The 17,679-nt window shown below is 45.0% G+C and overlaps 2 protein-coding genes, 1 long non-coding RNA gene and 1 pseudogene across 3 annotated transcripts; 2 read left to right on the top strand and 2 right to left on the bottom strand.

Annotated features, from left to right (window-relative positions):
• Positions 1 to 611: 611 nt before the first annotated feature.
• bub1 (BUB1 mitotic checkpoint serine/threonine kinase) lies at positions 612 to 9,143 on the top strand. The gene is made up of 24 exons (XM_034580740.1): positions 612 to 783; positions 942 to 1,001; positions 1,375 to 1,516; positions 1,633 to 1,829; positions 1,970 to 2,002; positions 2,093 to 2,165; positions 2,328 to 2,377; positions 2,670 to 2,854; positions 2,942 to 3,060; positions 3,187 to 3,656; positions 3,787 to 3,827; positions 3,921 to 4,040; positions 4,320 to 4,430; positions 4,605 to 4,680; positions 4,833 to 4,917; positions 5,048 to 5,225; positions 5,348 to 5,414; positions 5,514 to 6,346; positions 6,963 to 7,063; positions 7,313 to 7,474; positions 7,557 to 7,714; positions 8,103 to 8,280; positions 8,470 to 8,576; positions 8,677 to 9,143. Exons 1-24 carry the CDS (start codon positions 761 to 763, stop codon positions 8,873 to 8,875), a joined length of 3,768 nt encoding a protein of 1,255 aa, XP_034436631.1. The 5' UTR covers positions 612 to 760; the 3' UTR covers positions 8,876 to 9,143.
• A 768-nt stretch (positions 9,144 to 9,911) lies between these two features.
• LOC117758766 lies at positions 9,912 to 12,665 on the top strand (annotated as a pseudogene).
• A 482-nt stretch (positions 12,666 to 13,147) lies between these two features.
• Positions 13,148 to 13,866, bottom strand: hey2 (hes-related family bHLH transcription factor with YRPW motif 2). The gene is given in 4 exon segments (XM_034580738.1): positions 13,148 to 13,232; positions 13,234 to 13,355; positions 13,358 to 13,778; positions 13,780 to 13,866. Coding segments are annotated over 4 exon segments (696 nt in total). The 3' UTR covers positions 13,148 to 13,166.
• Positions 13,867 to 13,988: 122 nt separating this feature from the next.
• On the bottom strand, positions 13,989 to 17,118 carry LOC117758783. Its single transcript, XR_004613360.1, has 4 exons — positions 16,346 to 17,118; positions 14,618 to 14,695; positions 14,454 to 14,537; positions 13,989 to 14,071 (listed from the first exon to the last, which is right to left on the bottom strand). It is a non-coding gene; the product is annotated as an uncharacterized LOC117758783 (long non-coding RNA).
• Positions 17,119 to 17,679: the final 561 nt, after the last annotated feature.

Genomic DNA, 17,679 nt, shown 5'->3' with positions numbered 1-17,679 from the left:
CAGTCTCTGATCTTAACTGTCAACAAACTGACCCTTTTAAATCATATTAGTACATCAACGTTGGATTTTGCGCTACACAATCAAAGTGGGAAATTTACACCACGTTACATTTTCTGTGAAATTTTAATTTTAATTTTCGCTACGAGTTGCGTCCTTATTTTGAAAACTGAAACCGGAAAAACGAATTGGGACGGAAACCTTTCACATTAAACTTCACCCTTGAAAAACGTTTAGTGATATATATTTTTATTTGTTACTATTTAATTAAACAGAAATATGCAAATATTTACCCACTAATTTATATTCAGGAGTAAACTGAAATAGATTTTGATGTTTTCAGGCTTGTTTTGTACGTTTTGACATGAACAAAGTATAGAGCCTATTTAAGGTATATACTTAATAACAATAATAATACAAATTGTATTTATAAAGCACCTTTCAAAGTAGCCGTGACAAAAACATGACAAATAAGAACAAGGATATAAAACATTAATAACAAATAACAATTTGAATGTTTTATTTTGTGGGTTTTTTTGTACTCCGGATGTTTCGTCACGTTACGGGGGCGTGGCCTTTTCAGACAACGCCTTGCTATTGGCTGAGCGCGAATTTTCAAACGTAGCCGGAGCAGCGTCGGTTCTGAGGAGAAAACAAACGCAACGATGGAAGTTTCTCGTCGAACTTTGTGACGTGAAACAATAAAACACAACAGCAGGAGTCGACTCGCGGGGAAAAGGACGTTTTAAAAGCATAAAGCGAGATGGACTTCTCCTCATATTTACAGTAAGTCCGCACCAAACACGACTGTTACCCGGAGCTAGCTGGATGCTAGCAGCGCTGCTAGCACAGCCGCTGTTTTATTTCATTGTCATAAAACCAGAAGATGTGGACGTTATTCACGCTTCTTTAAATCTTCCTCCTCCTCCTCCCCCCCCCCCCAGGAGCTTTGAAAGCAGGCTGAGCTCTTACACCGGAGACGACCCTTTGGATCCATGGGACAAGTGAGTGTTGGGTTGTTAGCCTGGCTGAGCTAAGGTTCAATAATAAAGTATCAACAACATTTAAATGATACGAACACTATGTGTAATACTACTCTGGTTATTCATGTTCAATATTAACATTCATGTTCAATATTACTGTGTTTTTCCATTAGATTATGTTCAATATCATGTGCAGTATTTCATAGTATTACTTTTATTATCACTACTTGATACCATGTAAATGTCTTAAATATTACCACTATGTTTTAAATACATCAGGAAGGTCTTAATTATGTTAAGGTTCCTTTAAAGCCTCTACTTTAATGTTGTGTTTGTAATGTGTGCGCTGGTTGTCGTCTTTCTCAACGATGCAGAGAATGGTTGTGTGTTCCAGGTTTGTGGAGTACCTGGAGCAGAGACTTCCTGCAGACGGGGACAGTGGGATCTCTGTGGTGTTCGACAGTCTCGTGCAGAGGTTTTTGAACGTCGAGCAATATGCTAATGACATCAGATATGTGAACTACTGCATTAAATGTGTAAGTCTGATTGACATCTCACACTCAGACAACCGACACACAACTGTTGGTTTGGTTTGTTGCTCACACTGTTCAAGTCTCTCCTGAGCATTTCTTCATTGTGACCCTGTCTCCAGGCGAGTTACTATTCCGACCCCATAGCGCTGTATAGTCACGTCTTCAGTAAGGGCATCGGCACCCGGGCCGCGGCGCTCTACGTGGCCTGGGCACAGCAGTTTGAGCAGAGGGGTCTGAATGAACAGGCGGACGCCGTGTACCAGAAAGCAGTGGAGAACCAGGCCCAGCCAGTCGACACGGTTCTCCATGAATACAGGTGACGAGAAACACATACTGTGGATGTAAAGACAGAGCTGCACAGACTGGGGGGTGTAGCTGTGTTAAGAACCCTGGTGGAGTCACTTCTGGACTTTTAACTGTCTTATTATCTGACTTAAAACTCAATCTGATCTGCAGGCAGTTTCAAACCAGAAGCCAGACGCCGGGATCAGGTAAGAGTTTATTTTACCTGTGTCTTGGTTTAAATCTATAAAATGTTCAGCTGTGTCAACTACTAACTGTGTTTTGTAAAGCAGGAGGTGTGAATCCTCTGCAGACCTCCCATGTAACCAACCAGATGACCTCACACAGAGAACCTGTCACCCAGAGCAAGGTCTGTTAGTACGCACTGTTATTATAAACGTTTTTTACAGTTTACAAATAACACCAGGGAATAAAGTAATAAAACATAAAAATACAGCATTGAGACAATAATCAATCCATGTAGGTGATAAATGGTGAAGGGGGGTTATCACTGTTTCTCTCTCGGGTACAGGCCTCTGTGGATTGGGCGGCCAAACCACCTGAAGTTAAAACCATTGTGACGTAAGTGAAAACTATTCTTATAGTTCTACGTTTGTTTCCTGTGAGATCATTTTATGCTTCTGCTGTGAGCCGCTGACCTTTCAGTCCAAAGCACAAAGATTTAATAAAATGTTCTATTCGTCATTAAAAGAAAAAAGTACAATTAATATTTGTAATTCAATTTCCATATATAGAAATGAAAACTTTCACATTTATTTTTCTATACACCCAACATTTTAAAAGAATGCAACATTGGTAAAACTGCTCACATCCTGTTTACCAATGAGATGTGATAATCTGCCGTCTCCTCCAGACTCTCCCGCTCCGAGAATTCAGGGGTGACTCGCTCGTGTCAGGGCTCCGGCGTTCAGACCGTGTCGGAGTACATGACGGATGAACTCGCCTGCGAAGGCTCTGAATTATCATTTGAGGAGGTTCGGGCAGAGAAATACTTCCGTAAGATCCGGGAGACGAAGGAAAAGCAGCGGAGAGAAAACAGTAAGTTTGACGTCAGATCATGAAGAAGGCTTGAAAAGTCCAAATCTGATCTTTTGTTGTTTCTGTTGTTATTTTTGCTTTTTAAAGTGGAGAAGATGCTGAGGGAGGAAGAGGAGGGAATCCGCAACATCAAGTCCATGTTGGAGCAGGTGGTGCAGAATCTGGAAACGTGTGGTGGTTTAAGCGGCCAGCCTCCGTCACAGAAGGTCAGACTCCACATTCCATGTTTCTCTGAATTCACCACCACACAATGAATGTCATGGTACAGTGTGATTGTGTTTAACATATGAAAACATTACTTTTCATTCAGTGAATGTGTTTCTTCGTCTCAGCTGTCTGTTGTAGAAGCTGCCGCGTATCCGAACCCTCATCCTACCCAGAATCCCTTTGGGCGTCCTCGGCCCTCAAACCATCTGAGCAGCAGACGCTCTCTTGGTTTGTCATTACACGCTGAGTCAACGTTCACCCAAGAAGCCGCTGCAGCCGCCGCCATGCCTGCACCTCCTCTGTGGCTGAACCACGCCCAACCTGCTGACACAAACACTCTGAGCTCTGACGTATCCCATCATCCCTCTGTCCTTGCTGACAGGAGCATCCACTTACCAACATCAGCGGCTGCGTCGGCGCCCGCACACCAGGCGCCTCTCGCTCTGCAGCCTGTCAGCTATGAGCAGGTAAACCTGTCGCTCCACAGACCCGCCCCTTTCTCCGCTGTGGACGCCGACATCCTCAGCCGTGATGCTTCCGTTCTGCCGGACCGCTGGCAGAGCGGTCGACCACAGGAGCACAACGCCACACACCTGTGAGTCACTGAATTTAATTGCAGCTGGTGACATGTCAATGAAAAGCCTTGTTGGGTCGGTGTCATCACCTGAGCTGTGTCCATCCTGTGCTTCAGATCTTTCCTTAATCATATTGTTCTATTTCCTCAGGGACGTCAGTCAGCTACAGGAAGCAGAGGAGAAACTGAACGGTGAGTAAGACCCGTGGTTCACAGATGAGCCCTGGAACGTGACCGCTGCTTCTCCTGAACGTTTCTAAATGTCCTGCTCTTTGTGTCTCTCAGTGTCACAGGGGGGCACAGCTAACCTGTCTCACATCACTCCTAACACGTCACTGGGCTTTGTTCAGGCCACACCGTCCAGGGTGCTGCCGTCGCCCACGGTCAACACACGGGAAGCGCTGGGTGAGCACAGAGGTTCCACATCCCGATCGCCTGAACACCACTGGGTTTCTTTCTTAGGCTTAGTCACATACATACACAGATTGAGTATTTTCTTACATATTTCCTTCCTGCCCTCGTTTCACAACTTCGTCTGGATTCGAAACAAGAGCTGCGTTCACACGTGTAACTCAGCAGCTGTGTCTTGGTCCCAAAGCGCCGAACTGAAATTCGGTGATGTGGAATCTTAGAAGATGTTCAAATGACAGCGGCTAACATTGACTCTGGTTTGGTGTTGTCCAGATGTCATCATGGACATGTTCCAGGCTCCGACTCTCTTAGAAGATCAGTTCAACGGCACATCGGCGCTCCACGTTGCTGAGAGGGGGTTCGATGGTGGATACTCAAGAAATGGTAAATATGTTCTAAATTCACGAATAAATTATTAAGATTATGCACGTTCAAAACAAACTGCACATGAGCGTGAAGCCGGAGTTCTTCTCTTCACAAGAGGCTCACATTTTCAAGGTTTGCTGCAAATCTTTCCCAATTCATGTAATTTATTTTCGGTCTTTCGATGATTTGCAGGAGGCGACTCCTCGTTCAGGAATCCTCCGTCCGCTGCCCCGTTCACCATCTTCCAGGACGACAAAGAAAACGGCAGGTAAATATGACCTTTATCAGCTTTAATGAAGAATCCACTAGCATCGTCCTGTCTGACAAAGCTAAAGACACATATTTAATGTGATTAAAAATACAAGTTTGACATTTACATGAATCATTTTCCTGTGATTTTGTGCCTGTGGTTCCGTTCAGTGCTGCTGCTCCCGCTGCGGCAGAGAAGCCCAAACCAATCAGAGCGCTCGCTGAAATCGCAGTGTCTAAGACAGAAAAACCTAATGTGAGTATCAAACATCACGTTGTGTTGAGGTTAAGAATGAATCTTAATGTCCAACTACTTTTACAATTTTTTAATTGACCTATTTGGCGACGGTTCCCGTGTTTTTGACGCTCGTCTGTTTTGCGATCAGGAGACTCCTCAGGACCTGATGCCAGACGAGAGCACCATGTGGGGAGCTCGCTACAACTCCCTCAACTCTCTGGATGCTTGTCCCAACAGCACCACGGACTTCGACATGCAGGCCCAGTGTGTCTCCACCCCCTTCACGCACAAGACCATGTTCAGCAGCAACTTTTTCGAGGACCAAGGTACCTGAACCTAAAATCACCTTTTTATCCCAAACGCAGCAGAATATTCAACGACAACAAAACTTTTCATGGTGTCAAGAACTTGGTTTATTCCAAAACACTTCATTTTTCCTTTTCTCCAGAGAACAACTGTGATGGCAGCGAAGCTGGTGATGATCCCTTTATCAGACGCCAGCCCAAAAAACTAAGGTGACCAGTCTGTAACACTGGAGGACGATGATCTGATGAAGTTCTCTCGGACTCCGCTCTGTGTATCTGTGACATTTATATTCTCTTCTCCCCGCTCAGCCCCATTATCGAGCAGAGTCCGTCTGATGACAAGCTCTCTGAATCCAGTCGCCTGGTTCCTTCCTCAGTGAGACAAGGCACCATCGTCGGCGAAGGGCTCGCCAGCAGCCATCACTGCCTGACCACCTCCTCCATCACCATGGTGCAGCCTCCTCCTCCCACCGCGCTCTCCTTCAGAGACCAGACGTTGTGTCCGACAGACTCCTCCCTCCCCAGGACCTCAGGGCCTGGCTGGGAGGTGTACACCAGCCCCGAGCAGCCTCCCAAACCAGCCTCGCAGGAGCCCGAGAGCTCTGTCGGACCCAAAAGTGAACCATTTCAAATCTTTAAAGAAGATATAGACAAACCCTCCAGTCCAGAGCGAGTAGAGACATCAGCCCACGACGTTCCCATGAGCCCAGAGTGTCCTCTCAAACTGGACTGGATGTCCATCAGAAGCCCCGAGGTCAAAGTGGAGCCAGATCTGGACGCCTTCCTCAGCCCCCTTCGACCCAAGGCGGCAGACACTGTTCCAAACAGGACCCTGGACGTCCCCATGAGTCCAGAGCAGCTGCAGCTCTGTGCCGACGTGCCCATGAGCCCGGAGCAGCAGTCCCTGCGGTTCAGCACTTTAGATGAACCCATGAGTCCCGACAGAGGAATGACGGCCAGCGCTGACGTCTCCATGAACACAGCCGGGACAGTGGCCGTCCCACTGGTGTCGGATCCCTGGGATAGCGAACTGATCTCTGGTCTGCTGTCTGCACTGACCCCGCCCCTCACCTCTCACCCCCGCTGCATCACCTGGCCCTGCAACATCCCCAACATCACCCCAAAGATGACCATCAGCATGGGTAAGAGATCAACGACCTTCACAGCTTAGCATGAGGACTGAATGGGGTCGCTGCGTGTTACAGGCACAGACCTTTTAAATACATCGTCCTCCGTCTGTTTAATGTCTTACACACATAAATCCTATGGTTACTGTGATCGGTGGTAAATGAAGGAAATATCACTAATATGTAAAATACTAGTTATCGATACTTGTCTGCGGTTATAAAGTAAACGTATTTGCTCCGAGCAGCAGCAGAGTGACATCATAGACTGATGTCGTCCGATCGTGACCCACGAGGTTGATGAGGATTCGCTGTTAAAGGACGGAAACACCTTGTGGGTGTTTTGAAGGTCCACTGACTCAGCAACAGACAGTGAAGCTAAAGCACAAGACTCTAAGTTAGAGACGTTTTAGTTTATCACGAGAAGTTTAAAATACTTTCAGATCGTTATGAAACTGAGTCAATGTTTGACCGAAAGGTTTTTCTTCCCGGTGAAGAAGCAGTTTGATATTCAGGTGTAGTGATGATGATTCTTTCTTGTTGGTCAGTGGGAACCTTCAGTGACTCTTCAGGTCGGGGCACCGTGACCGAGCTGATGACAAAGTCTCTCACTAAACGTTCATGTCTCCAACAGGAAAGGCGTCCCTGCGAGTCGACGGCGTCCTCGGGGAAGGAGCCTTTGCCACCGTCTACCAGGCGACTGACCCCATGACCTCAGAGAGGATGATTCTAAAGGTGAGAGCGGCAGCAGCTGTAGGTTAAGACCCTTAACTCTGGTAGAATAATACATGAAGCTCACCAGTACACAAACACTGTGCGTCCCACAATGACAAGACTGTGGTTTTCTCTAATACAGCATGTTGTTTTATTTAATGTTTTAACCGTATGAAACATTCAAATCGCCTACTTTAATAAAAAGGGTGTAAAAGTGTCAGAAGAGATGAATCTGGAAATCGTCCCCTCTGTTTCTTCTTCGTGCCGCAGGTTCAGAAACCAGCCAATCCCTGGGAGTTCTACGTCCACACTCAGCTGGACGCTCGGCTGCAGCCCGGCGTCCGACACCTCTACAGCAGCATGAGCTCGGCTCACCTCTTCCACAACGGGAGTGTGCTGCTCGGGGAGCTTCACAACTACGGCACCCTGCTGGTACGTGAGCACGTCTCTGACGTTAGGTTGACTGGAACGTGAACGTGAATAAGACGTGTTTCTCTGAACATGTGACCCTCAGAACACGGTGAACATGTACAAAGCCCTGAGCGATAAGGTGATGCCTCAGCCTCTGGTCATGTACTTCACCATCTGTATCCTGCACATGGTGGAGCGGCTGCACAGCGTCCACGTCATCCACGCCGACATCAAGCCTGACAACTTCCTGTTGGGGGAGAGGTAACCATCCATCTCCGCATGTATCACCTTTCTACGGCTCATGAATATTCCACCTCTGACACCAACATGTCCGAAGTCGTCACTTTCCAGAAGTCATGATTACATTCACCGATCAAATAAGTTCGTGTTTTCATCGTCATGATCTCAGTTATCAAACCTTTGCATCTAAAATGTGACGATCTGCTGCTTTTCTCTAGTGGTAAATTAAAATGTCATTGGGCATTTTTTGTTAATTCATTCTGATGAAATGTAAACGCTGCATTTTGTGTAACGTTGACCTCCAGCCTCTGAGCAACATGTCACACACGTCATCAACACGTGCACTCGCTCACACGTCATCTCCTGTGGTCACATGTTGTTGACGTGTCACCATGATGCTGTGCTTCAGGTTCTTGGAGAACAAGTGTTTCGATTCAGAGAGCTTGGACCACGGCCTCGTTCTCATTGACCTGGGACAAAGCATTGACATGGAGCTTTTCCCAGAAGGCACTGCTTTCACAGCCAAGTGCTTGACGTCGGGGTTCCAGTGCACAGAGATGCTCAGCGGGAAGCCGTGGAACTATCAGGTACAGACGCAGCGGGACCTCTTGGACTTTTAGAAACGATTCTGTACGAATTTGTCCGATGTTTTTCATAATGTAAGAGTTTTAACATTAGTCGTGTTTTATCTATTTCGCTCTGACAGAAAACACGTTAATTTGAATCCAGACAGTTTGATCTCAAAGGTCTTACTTTGTCTTTTGTTGTGTTTTCAGACGGACTTCTTTGGAATCGCAGGGACGGTTTACTGTTTGTTGTTTGGGACGTACATGCAGGTCACAAAGGAAGATGGCGTCTGGAGGACGAACGCTGTGTTTAGAAGGTGAGTGTTTGTTTACTGCAGGTGTTTTTGTGTTTCCATGTACGTCAGCAGAAATCAATCTGACAACAATTTTACAATGATTTCCTGGTGTGTGTTGCAGGAACCCGCACAGCGACCTGTGGCTGCAGTTCTTCCACACGCTGCTGAACGTGCCGGACTGCGGCTCCCTGCCGAGCCTGCGGCGCCTCCGTGGCGAGCTGGCGTCCGTCCTGCAGCAGAACTACAGCAGCAAAGTGTCGTCTCTGAAGAGCCGCCTGGTGGTTCAGCTGCTCGAGAGTCGCAAGGCAGCGCGGAGATGACGACATCACCTCCTCCCGACATTCACTGAGTCACACGCTAATGTTTTCACTTCGCTTTTTCAAACTGTTTTTAAAACCTGGTTCTAAATGACTCTGTGGAATTTTAGATTTTTTGAAAGTTTTGTGAAAAGCTTTGTGATTTTAGTTTGTACTGAACTTGTACATATGAAAATGTTATTATATTATTCTACTTCATTTTGATCTAGTTCTAAATTGTAATGTTTTTTCTTTAAAAGAATAAACTTTGTGTTTCAGTAAAAACTTTCACAACAAAGAAATAAAAAATTATCCTTATTTTGGTCCATTTCCCATCTACTAACATGGAGGAGGTGGGGTTTATGAGCAATACTTAAGCCAGCCACCAGGGGGCGATGGAGATGCTTTGGCTTCACTCGTAGGAGCTGTCATGTCGGCCATCTTTATTTACGTTAGTGTTGGGTAACCTGTTTTTACTTCAGAGGAGGTTAGTCGTCTGATCCAGGATCAGGGTGTGATGACACACAGACTCACACTCTCACTCACACACACAGACTCACACTCTCACACACACACAGACTCACTCTCACACACACACACAGACTCACACTCTCACACACACACACACACAGACTCACACTCTCACTCACTCTCACAGACTCACACTCTCACACACACACAGACTCACACTCTCTCACAGACTCACACTCTCACACACACACACCTCTGTTTCCTGTTCAGACCTGCAGCTGCTGCTGCTGCTGCATTCTTGTACCTGAACAAGTTACTTAGATTGTGTGTGTGTGTGTGTGTTTGTGTTGTGGGTGTTTTCCTGGCCGGGCCCCTGAAGGCTCGTTCATGGTCTAAGACAGAAGATGTTAAACTCTTTATTTAGAAACATTAATAAAATAATAATCTCATGAGACTCAGAACTGAGTTGTTGAGGCTTCTTCGCAGTTTCCTGACATTTTATAGAATCAACAAAACAATGGATCAGTTACTAAAGATAAAACATAGTCAGATGTACTGATAATGAAAATGATAATCACGTCTGTGATGGAATAATATGAATGTTTACTGATGAACAGAATGAAACGAACGAAGAAGCCATTTTAAAGTTCAGGAAGTAGATCCGGAGCAGCAGCTCAGGTGGAGGTGGAGAGTCAGTGAGAGTCAGTGAGAGTCAGTGAGTCATGGAGGACGCAGGTTTGTCAGAGGAGGCTGTGGGTGCTGCCTGCAAAGAGGGAGACCCCATCACCAAGGTGAACCCATTACTTTTATTCTGAAAGGATTCATATGCTCTGTGTTGCTGGTTATAGTCACTGTTTAGTTTGCTTTGTGAGTGTGTGTGAGTCTGAATGTGTGTGTGTCTGCAGAATGTGTGTGAGTCTGAATGTGTGAGTCTGCAGAATGTGTGTGAGTCTGAATGTGTGTCAGTCTGAATGTGTGAGTCTGCAGAATGTGTGTGAGTCTGAATGTGTGTCTGCAGAATGTGTGTGAGTCTGAATGTGTGTGAGTCTGAATGTGTGTGAGTCTGAATGTGTGTGTCTGCAGAATGTGTGTGAGTCTGAGTGTGTGAGTCTGAATGTGTGTCAGTCTGAATGTGTGTGTGTCTGCAGAATGTGTGTGAGTCCTTAACGCAGTCAGACCTGTTGGACTCCAGACGTGCACACGCCTGTGCACACTCTTCACACACTGTCGCAGGTTTGCTGAGCTGAGCCTCAGATTCAGGATTTCGACTCAGACACACTCGTGTTGTTTGATCTGTTCAAATCAAACATGGAGAAGAAACTTTGAAGTTCTTCCTGTTTGACTTTGATCAGATCCACTGATGATCCCTCTGAAACTTTCTTAGAGCAACACAATGTCACTTTTTTAACCTCAAACCAGAGAATGTTTCCCCGCGTGTGGCTGCAGGGGGCGCTGTTGATCAGTAAAAACTACATTGTATTTTAATATTTCTGTTTGTTTTTAAATTGACTCCTATTATTTCTATCTAAATGTTTTTTGACTGTAAGAAGCTTTGAATTCCTGCCCTGTTGAAATGTGACACACACTACTAAAGCTCTCTGCCTCGTTGCCGTGGTGACGTGTGCAGGACTACATGATGCAACAGACGATGCTGAGGGTCAAAGATCCGCTCAGGTCTCTGGACTTCTACACTCGGATCCTTGGGATGACGTGAGTCCACCTCCACGTTCCTCTTGTAACCCAACACCCTTTGACACAATCTTTCTAATTCCTGTGCTGTTGCAGGTTTTTGCAGAAAATCGACTTCCCCTCGATGCGCTTCACGCTCTACTTCCTGGGTTACGAGGACAAGCTGGACATCCCTGATGACCTCAGAGAGAGGACAGCGTGGACCTTCTCTCGCCGAGGCACCATCGAGCTCACACAGTACGTGTGGGGACATCTCAGAATGACCTCATGATGCATTTCTCTACACCGGCCGAGAGACATGCAAATAGAAAAAACCTAAGAAAACCACTCCATCAATGTGACGTCTCCACACGTGAAGACAGAAACTGTCCCAGGCGAAGGTTTCTGTCCCCACACGTGAAGACAGAAACTGTCCCAGACGAAGGTTTCTGTCTCCACACGTGAAGACAGAAACTGTCCCAGACGAAGGTTTCTGTCTCCACACGTGAAGACAGAAACTGTCCCAGACGAAGGTTTCTGTCTCCACACGTGAAGACAGAAACTGTCCCAGACGAAGGTTTCTGTCCCCACACACGTGAAGACAGAAACTGTCCCAGACGAAGGTTTCACACTATCAACATTTTAGACTTTTATACGATCCTCGTTTTTCATAATATTCATGTTTTAAAACCTTTCTTCTTCTTTTTGAAAATCAACTTATCTGTTGAACCGAATCCATGAGGTCACTGACCCTTTGACCTTTGATCCCTGTTCCTGTCTCTCAGCTGACATGTTCTTTTATTTCATTCATCATGAACGTCTCCGTGTGTTTTTCAGTAACTGGGGATCGGAGAAGGATGGAAAACTGTCGTATCACAACGGGAACAACCAACCGCGAGGATTTGGTGAGTTAGTGTGTGTGTGTGTGTGTCTCTGTGTGTCTCTGTGTGTCTCTGTGTGTCTCTGTGTGTCTCTCTCTCTCTCTGTGTGTCTCTGTGTGTGTCTCTGTGTGTCTCTCTCTCTCTGTGTGTGTCTCTCTCTGTGTGTGTGTCTCTGTGTGTCTCTCTCTGTGTGTGTGTCTCTGTGTGTCTCGCTCTCTCTGTGTGTGTCTCTGTGTGTCTCGCTCTCTCTGTGTGTGTCTCTGTGTGTCTCACCCTGTGTCTGGTGCAGGTCATATCGGTATCTGTGTCCCTGACGTCCTCTGCTGCCTGTAAACTGTTTGAGGATCAGTGTGTAAAGTTTGTGAAGAAGCCAGAGTCCGGTGAGTTCTTCTTCTTTGGTCATGAATCAGGTTCACACAGTCGCTCTTTGATATTAAACTCTAACTTCTCTCAGTGTGAGAATCTCTTTCTTTCTTCAACATTAAATCCTTCAGTATTCCTGCTGATGTCTTCAACTTGTCTTTGGCTGATGTGAGTCTCCACCAGCAGGTGGCGCTGTGGGTCAGAGCAGGGTGACAGTATGTTCTCAGTCTGTGTTTATTAAAACTCCTTCATTTCTCCCACAGGTAAAGTGAAGGACTTGGCCTTCATCCAGGACCCGGACGGATACTGGATCGAGATCTTCAGTGCGAAGAACATGGTCGTCTTGATGTCACCGTGAAGAAGAGACACAGGAGAAAGACTCGGGTCATTTATTATCATTTCAAATCATGAAATCCATAAAAATCTATTCTTACTAAGTGCAGCTCCTGGCCCTCATTTGTGTGTGTGTGTGTGTGAGAGAGAGTGTGTGTGTCTGTGTGTGTCTCTGTGTGTCTGTGGTGTCTGTGTGTGTGTGTATGTGGTGTGTGTGGTGTGTATGAGAGAGAGTGTGTGTGTGTGTGTTTGGTCCTGTCTGTCTGTCTGTGTGTGTCTCTGTGTGTGTGTCTGTGGTGTGTGTGTGTGTGTCTCTGTGTGTGTGTGTGTGTGTGTGTGTGTGTCTGTGTGTGTGTGTGTAAAGCAGAAACTCACCAGACTTTACAATAATAAATATGTAGTTTTATTTTCACGGCAGCAAACATTTTAATAAACGTGGAGTAAATCTAATGGAAGAAAAACACGGTTGAATAAGAAGAATAAAGTTTTTGAAACAACCAGTCAGAGAGTTTTAATAGAATCAGCAGGTGAACACGTGAACAACATGTTAACAGGTTAACAGTCACAGCCCAAACAGTGGGGGTGAAAGTGTGAGGAGGTCAGAGGTCAGAGGTCAGACGCTCCGACCTCGTTCCCCACGGCCTGTAGGGTCTACTGCTGCTGAGAGGAGTCTGGGGACGTGGAGGAGGAGGAGGAGGAGGAGGAGAAGGGAGGAGTGGAGGTGAAAGAGGAGGGAGGAAGGACGGGGAAACCTGCGTGGAGGGCGATGGGAAACGAGGCCGAGAGGAGAGGAGCGAGGCGGAGAGAGGGGAGAGCACAAGAGACGAAGAGGAGGAGGAGGAGGAGGAGGAAGGAGAGGAGGAGGTGGTGGAGTCTGCATGGGCGGAGTAAGAAGGAGGCCGCCTGCGCTGCGATAACTCCGCCAGCCTTTGGGGGGCTCCACCTCCTCCGACGTCTGAGGAAACAGGGAGCCCGTACGGCGCGGCGGCGGGAAGATGACGAAATCCTGCCGCGGTGGTGACGGCAGCGGCCCAGTGGTGAGGGTGGAGGGGGTGAGGGAAGGGTACGGCTGCTGTGGGAGAGTGGGAGGCGCAGGAAGTGAGGTGGGAGAGGAGGCGGGAACGCAGGGGGTCGCCGGAGTCCAGGGCCTCCACGGTGCACAGGTAGCGGGAAACCTCCGTCACACACTCCCTGAAACCGAGAGACAGGAATGTCCAGGGCCAGAGCGTGGACGGTCAAAGTACCTGCAGACACGTAAAAACTTATTGTATAGAAACAGAAGGTGAAACTAAGGAACATTTTCACCTGCTGAAGAAACATTAACGTTTCATCAGCGACCAAACACGGAGGATCAGGTCATGTGACGAGTCCCCGGAGCTGCTAAGTGACGTCCAGGCCGTCCCTCACGCCAACGTGTGATTACCTTTCCCTCCGGTCGCCTGCATCATCTTCAGGTGGTCGACGGTCATCTGGAGGATTTCTGCTTTCTCCAGTTAGCCGAACCCTGAGAAAAACAGTTAGCGTGAGAACGACGTTTCCTGGCAGCTCGCTTCATCACCACAAGGGTGGCAGCGTTCGTGTCCCAGGTGTTTCAGCTCCGTTTTCCCGGAGACAGCGGAGACGCGTCGTCCATCTTTGTTTTACGGTCTGAGGTGATCGTACATCTTTCACATTACTGTTGTGACCAATAAGCAATAAGATGGAAGTTATTTGGTGTTTTAATGAATCTCTACTCGTGGAACATCATTAACCGCTTTATTTAACCTTTATTTCCTGATTCTCTGAGGAAGAAGAATAAACCGGGAAGAGGAAGAAAAAGGGGAAAGTGAATGAATCAGGATCAAGGTGGATGATCAGAGTTTTCTAGAGAAAAGCGTTCTTCTCACCTGCTTCTCGAACGCTGTGGGGACGAGTCGTCGTAGCTCCGTCAGACTGTGGTTGATTCTGTCTCTGCGTCGCTTCTCGATGACCTGACGCAGAAAACAGACCGTTACAAACTCAAATGACCTCTGAGGCACGAAGCTCCTTCCTCCATCATCATGGACTTTACCCCTTGCGTTTCTTCCTCGCCATCACTTGTGTGCTGGTGGTCGGGGATCCACATCTCATCATCCTCATCTTCATGTGTCTGTGGAAACACAACTTTAATTTATCAGACTTTAAAGTTGAATCAAAGAGAAATGCAAAGAGCATTGAATTGTCTCGTTGCTCCAGACGTCTCATCCAGATGTTGCTTTAGAACGATTTCTCTTGTGGATTTATTTCCCTGTAAATGCACCAAGGACACATTAAACATTCATATGATAAGAACAGAAATGTCCTCCTGTCCTTTGTGTTGCTACACTTTCATTCTACAGCTGCAGTTTCTCCTCAGTCTAAGATTTTACAGGGGAAATATACAGTTTATAAAATATGAGCATTATTGTCTATTATGATCTTAAAGAATATAAAACGGTTAAAATGAGCGTATTAGAATTTTATTTATTAGGTTAGCTTAGGTATTTATACTTTCTTATGTCAGTATAATAATCTAATATTAAAGTTGTATTATTATTATACCTGTTTCATTTAAGTTTCTATGATAATATGTATGTTTTTACTGTAATGAATATTTTCAGTGCAGGATTTGTTTATTTCAACACTTTTCATGAAGGAATAAACACCAGACGGACTTTTAAACATGTGTATTTTATTTTAATTGTTCTGATTGATTGAAGATTATTTTTGATATGAATAAACTCTTTGAGACAGATGTGATGAACGGCTCCTCTGAGATCACGACACCTTCTATAACATCTGGATTTTACCTTTCAGCTGAATTCATTTATCAAGTTGATTCAAACTCACAGTTCAGAAAAAAAGATGAATCTATAAAGATGAATTTCATCACTTCACCTTTTTTAATAAAGTTCAAATGGAAACTTTTACAACTTTAGATTCACAAATCCTGTTTTAATCCTTTTCTGTCGCCGACATTATTAAAATGTTAAAGTTAACGTGCAACTATTTCAACATCAGAGTCATTTTAACTAAATACTTTTTCTCAGGTGTGAGGAAGTTATTTTTCTTGTTTACATGAACTGAATATTCCAGAGTTTTTGAAGATCTGACATTTTATATTTTTACTATTTTCAGACATTTTATGGATCAAATGATGAAAATCTTTTATAGAAAACTCTTAACTGGGTGAATATCTCAAGAATAAATGAATTTGTGTCAGCAGGTTCACTCAGACTTTGAGTTGATCTCATATCATTTAACATTTGTATGATGTTTATGAAGTTTATATATAATAGAATGAAACAGTTTTATTTGCTTCTGTTTAATGTTCAGTTTATACAACTGTTAATAAATCCACAGGAGTTTGGTGCTGATGGAAAAGAATGAAGTGGAGACTGGAGAGTTTTAATTAGTAAGTAAATTAGATTTAAATAGTAATAATTTATTATTATTGATTAGTGAATTTTGATTATGTCATTTGGAAATGTCGCCTTTTTGTCTTTTAACTTTTTAAAACCTTTTTAAAGAAACTTGTCTGACTGAAGAAAACTAATGTTATTTAAAAACTAATTAAATCACCTTCTTCATGTATTATTGTTACAAACCTTCACTTAAAATATGAACATTTAGAAATTAGATCATGAAAAATATTCAGATTCAAAGTATTTTTCTGCTTCAATAAAACCAGAAAATGAAGTTTAAGAACAACATAAAGAATTTATGTCATTTCTTCTTATATGAGAATGACGAGTAGTTTTGTAGTTGTTACTGAACTCACCCTGGATAAATGTTCTCACAGCCGACATCGATCATCTCCTCCACGTCGCTCTCCTCTGAGCTGCTGTCCTCACACGGCCGCTTCATGGTGCCTGGACGGGGGGGGGGCAAGTCCAGAAAACTGTAGTCTTAGTTTTAAAACTTTACTTTTTTTCAAGTTCCTATGAAACTCTTTTATAACGTTGGAAATATTTAATCAGAGGTAAAGTTAAAGAGTCTCTTAGGAAAGTTGAGGAATAATGTTGAGTTGAAATGACTGACAGGAAGTTTAGCTTTATTCCTGGTGTTGATGAAGTTTCTTCCCCTAAAACAAAACTTCTTCTGTCAAAGTGATGATATTCACAGGTTCCCTAAAAAATAAAATAAAAGTTTTCTCTCACCGGCAAACAAAGAAATTCAGATTCCAAAATAAAGTGTTTCAAATAATTCGTTTTTCCAGCAAAGTTTGTTTGGTGAATAGTCCGAGACTGTGGCCTGCGAGGCGGCTGCAGAGTGAACTGGTGGTGGAGCTTTCCCACGGAGCCTGGGAGTCACTGACACACACACACACACACACACACACACACACACACACACACACACACACACACACACACACACACACTGTGGCACCGCCCACTTAAACACAAATTTGAGATGGTAGAGTTTTACAGTCTGGGCTGCTCCCTCTCTCCTGATAATACTGTCTGTGTGTGTGTGTGTGTGTGTGTGTGTGTGTGTGTGTGTGTGTGTGTGTGTGTGTGTGTGTGTGTGTGTGTGTGTGTGTGTGGTGTGTGTGTGTGTGTGTGTGCATGGGAATGAGGCCACTTACAGTGAAAAACAGTCCTTATATAAGACGGCAGGTTTCAGACTTGACTTTCTTCTGTCCAGCCTCTGAATCAGAGACTTGTGTAAACTGGTTTGTTTCAGTTTGAAATCTCTGAGTTTGTGTTTGAGTCTGAACAGAAACTGAGACTTTAGTAAACGATGGCGCAGACGTTCTCATTCCTGATTGTTCTCATCAGTCACATGACTGTGAAGCGCTGCTAACACTACTGTCAGTAAGCTAAAGTTGTGTATTTTAGAAGATCTCTCTGCTCACGTGACCTCCTGTCCTCGTCCCTCAGAAGGTCTGTGGGTCAGTTACAGGAGTTCCTCAGTGAAATGAACTCATTTTACTGCTTCTCTTTGACTTAGAGGTTGTTAACTGACGAGTGGAGTGAAAGTTCATCTACGTTCCCACGTCACAGTCGTCTGTCGATCGTGTGCAGAGAAACACACAGAGACCAAAATAGAAGAGTGTGTGTGTGTGTGTGTGTGTGTGTGTGTGTGTGTGGTGTGTGTGGTGTGTGTGTG

Source organism: Hippoglossus hippoglossus, chromosome 24, assembly GCF_009819705.1.
Source record: "Hippoglossus hippoglossus isolate fHipHip1 chromosome 24, fHipHip1.pri, whole genome shotgun sequence".
Lineage (NCBI taxonomy): Eukaryota > Metazoa > Chordata > Actinopteri > Pleuronectiformes > Pleuronectidae > Hippoglossus > Hippoglossus hippoglossus.
Note: the sequence above shows the minus strand (reverse complement) of the source record. Positions and strands in the feature narration are given on the sequence as shown.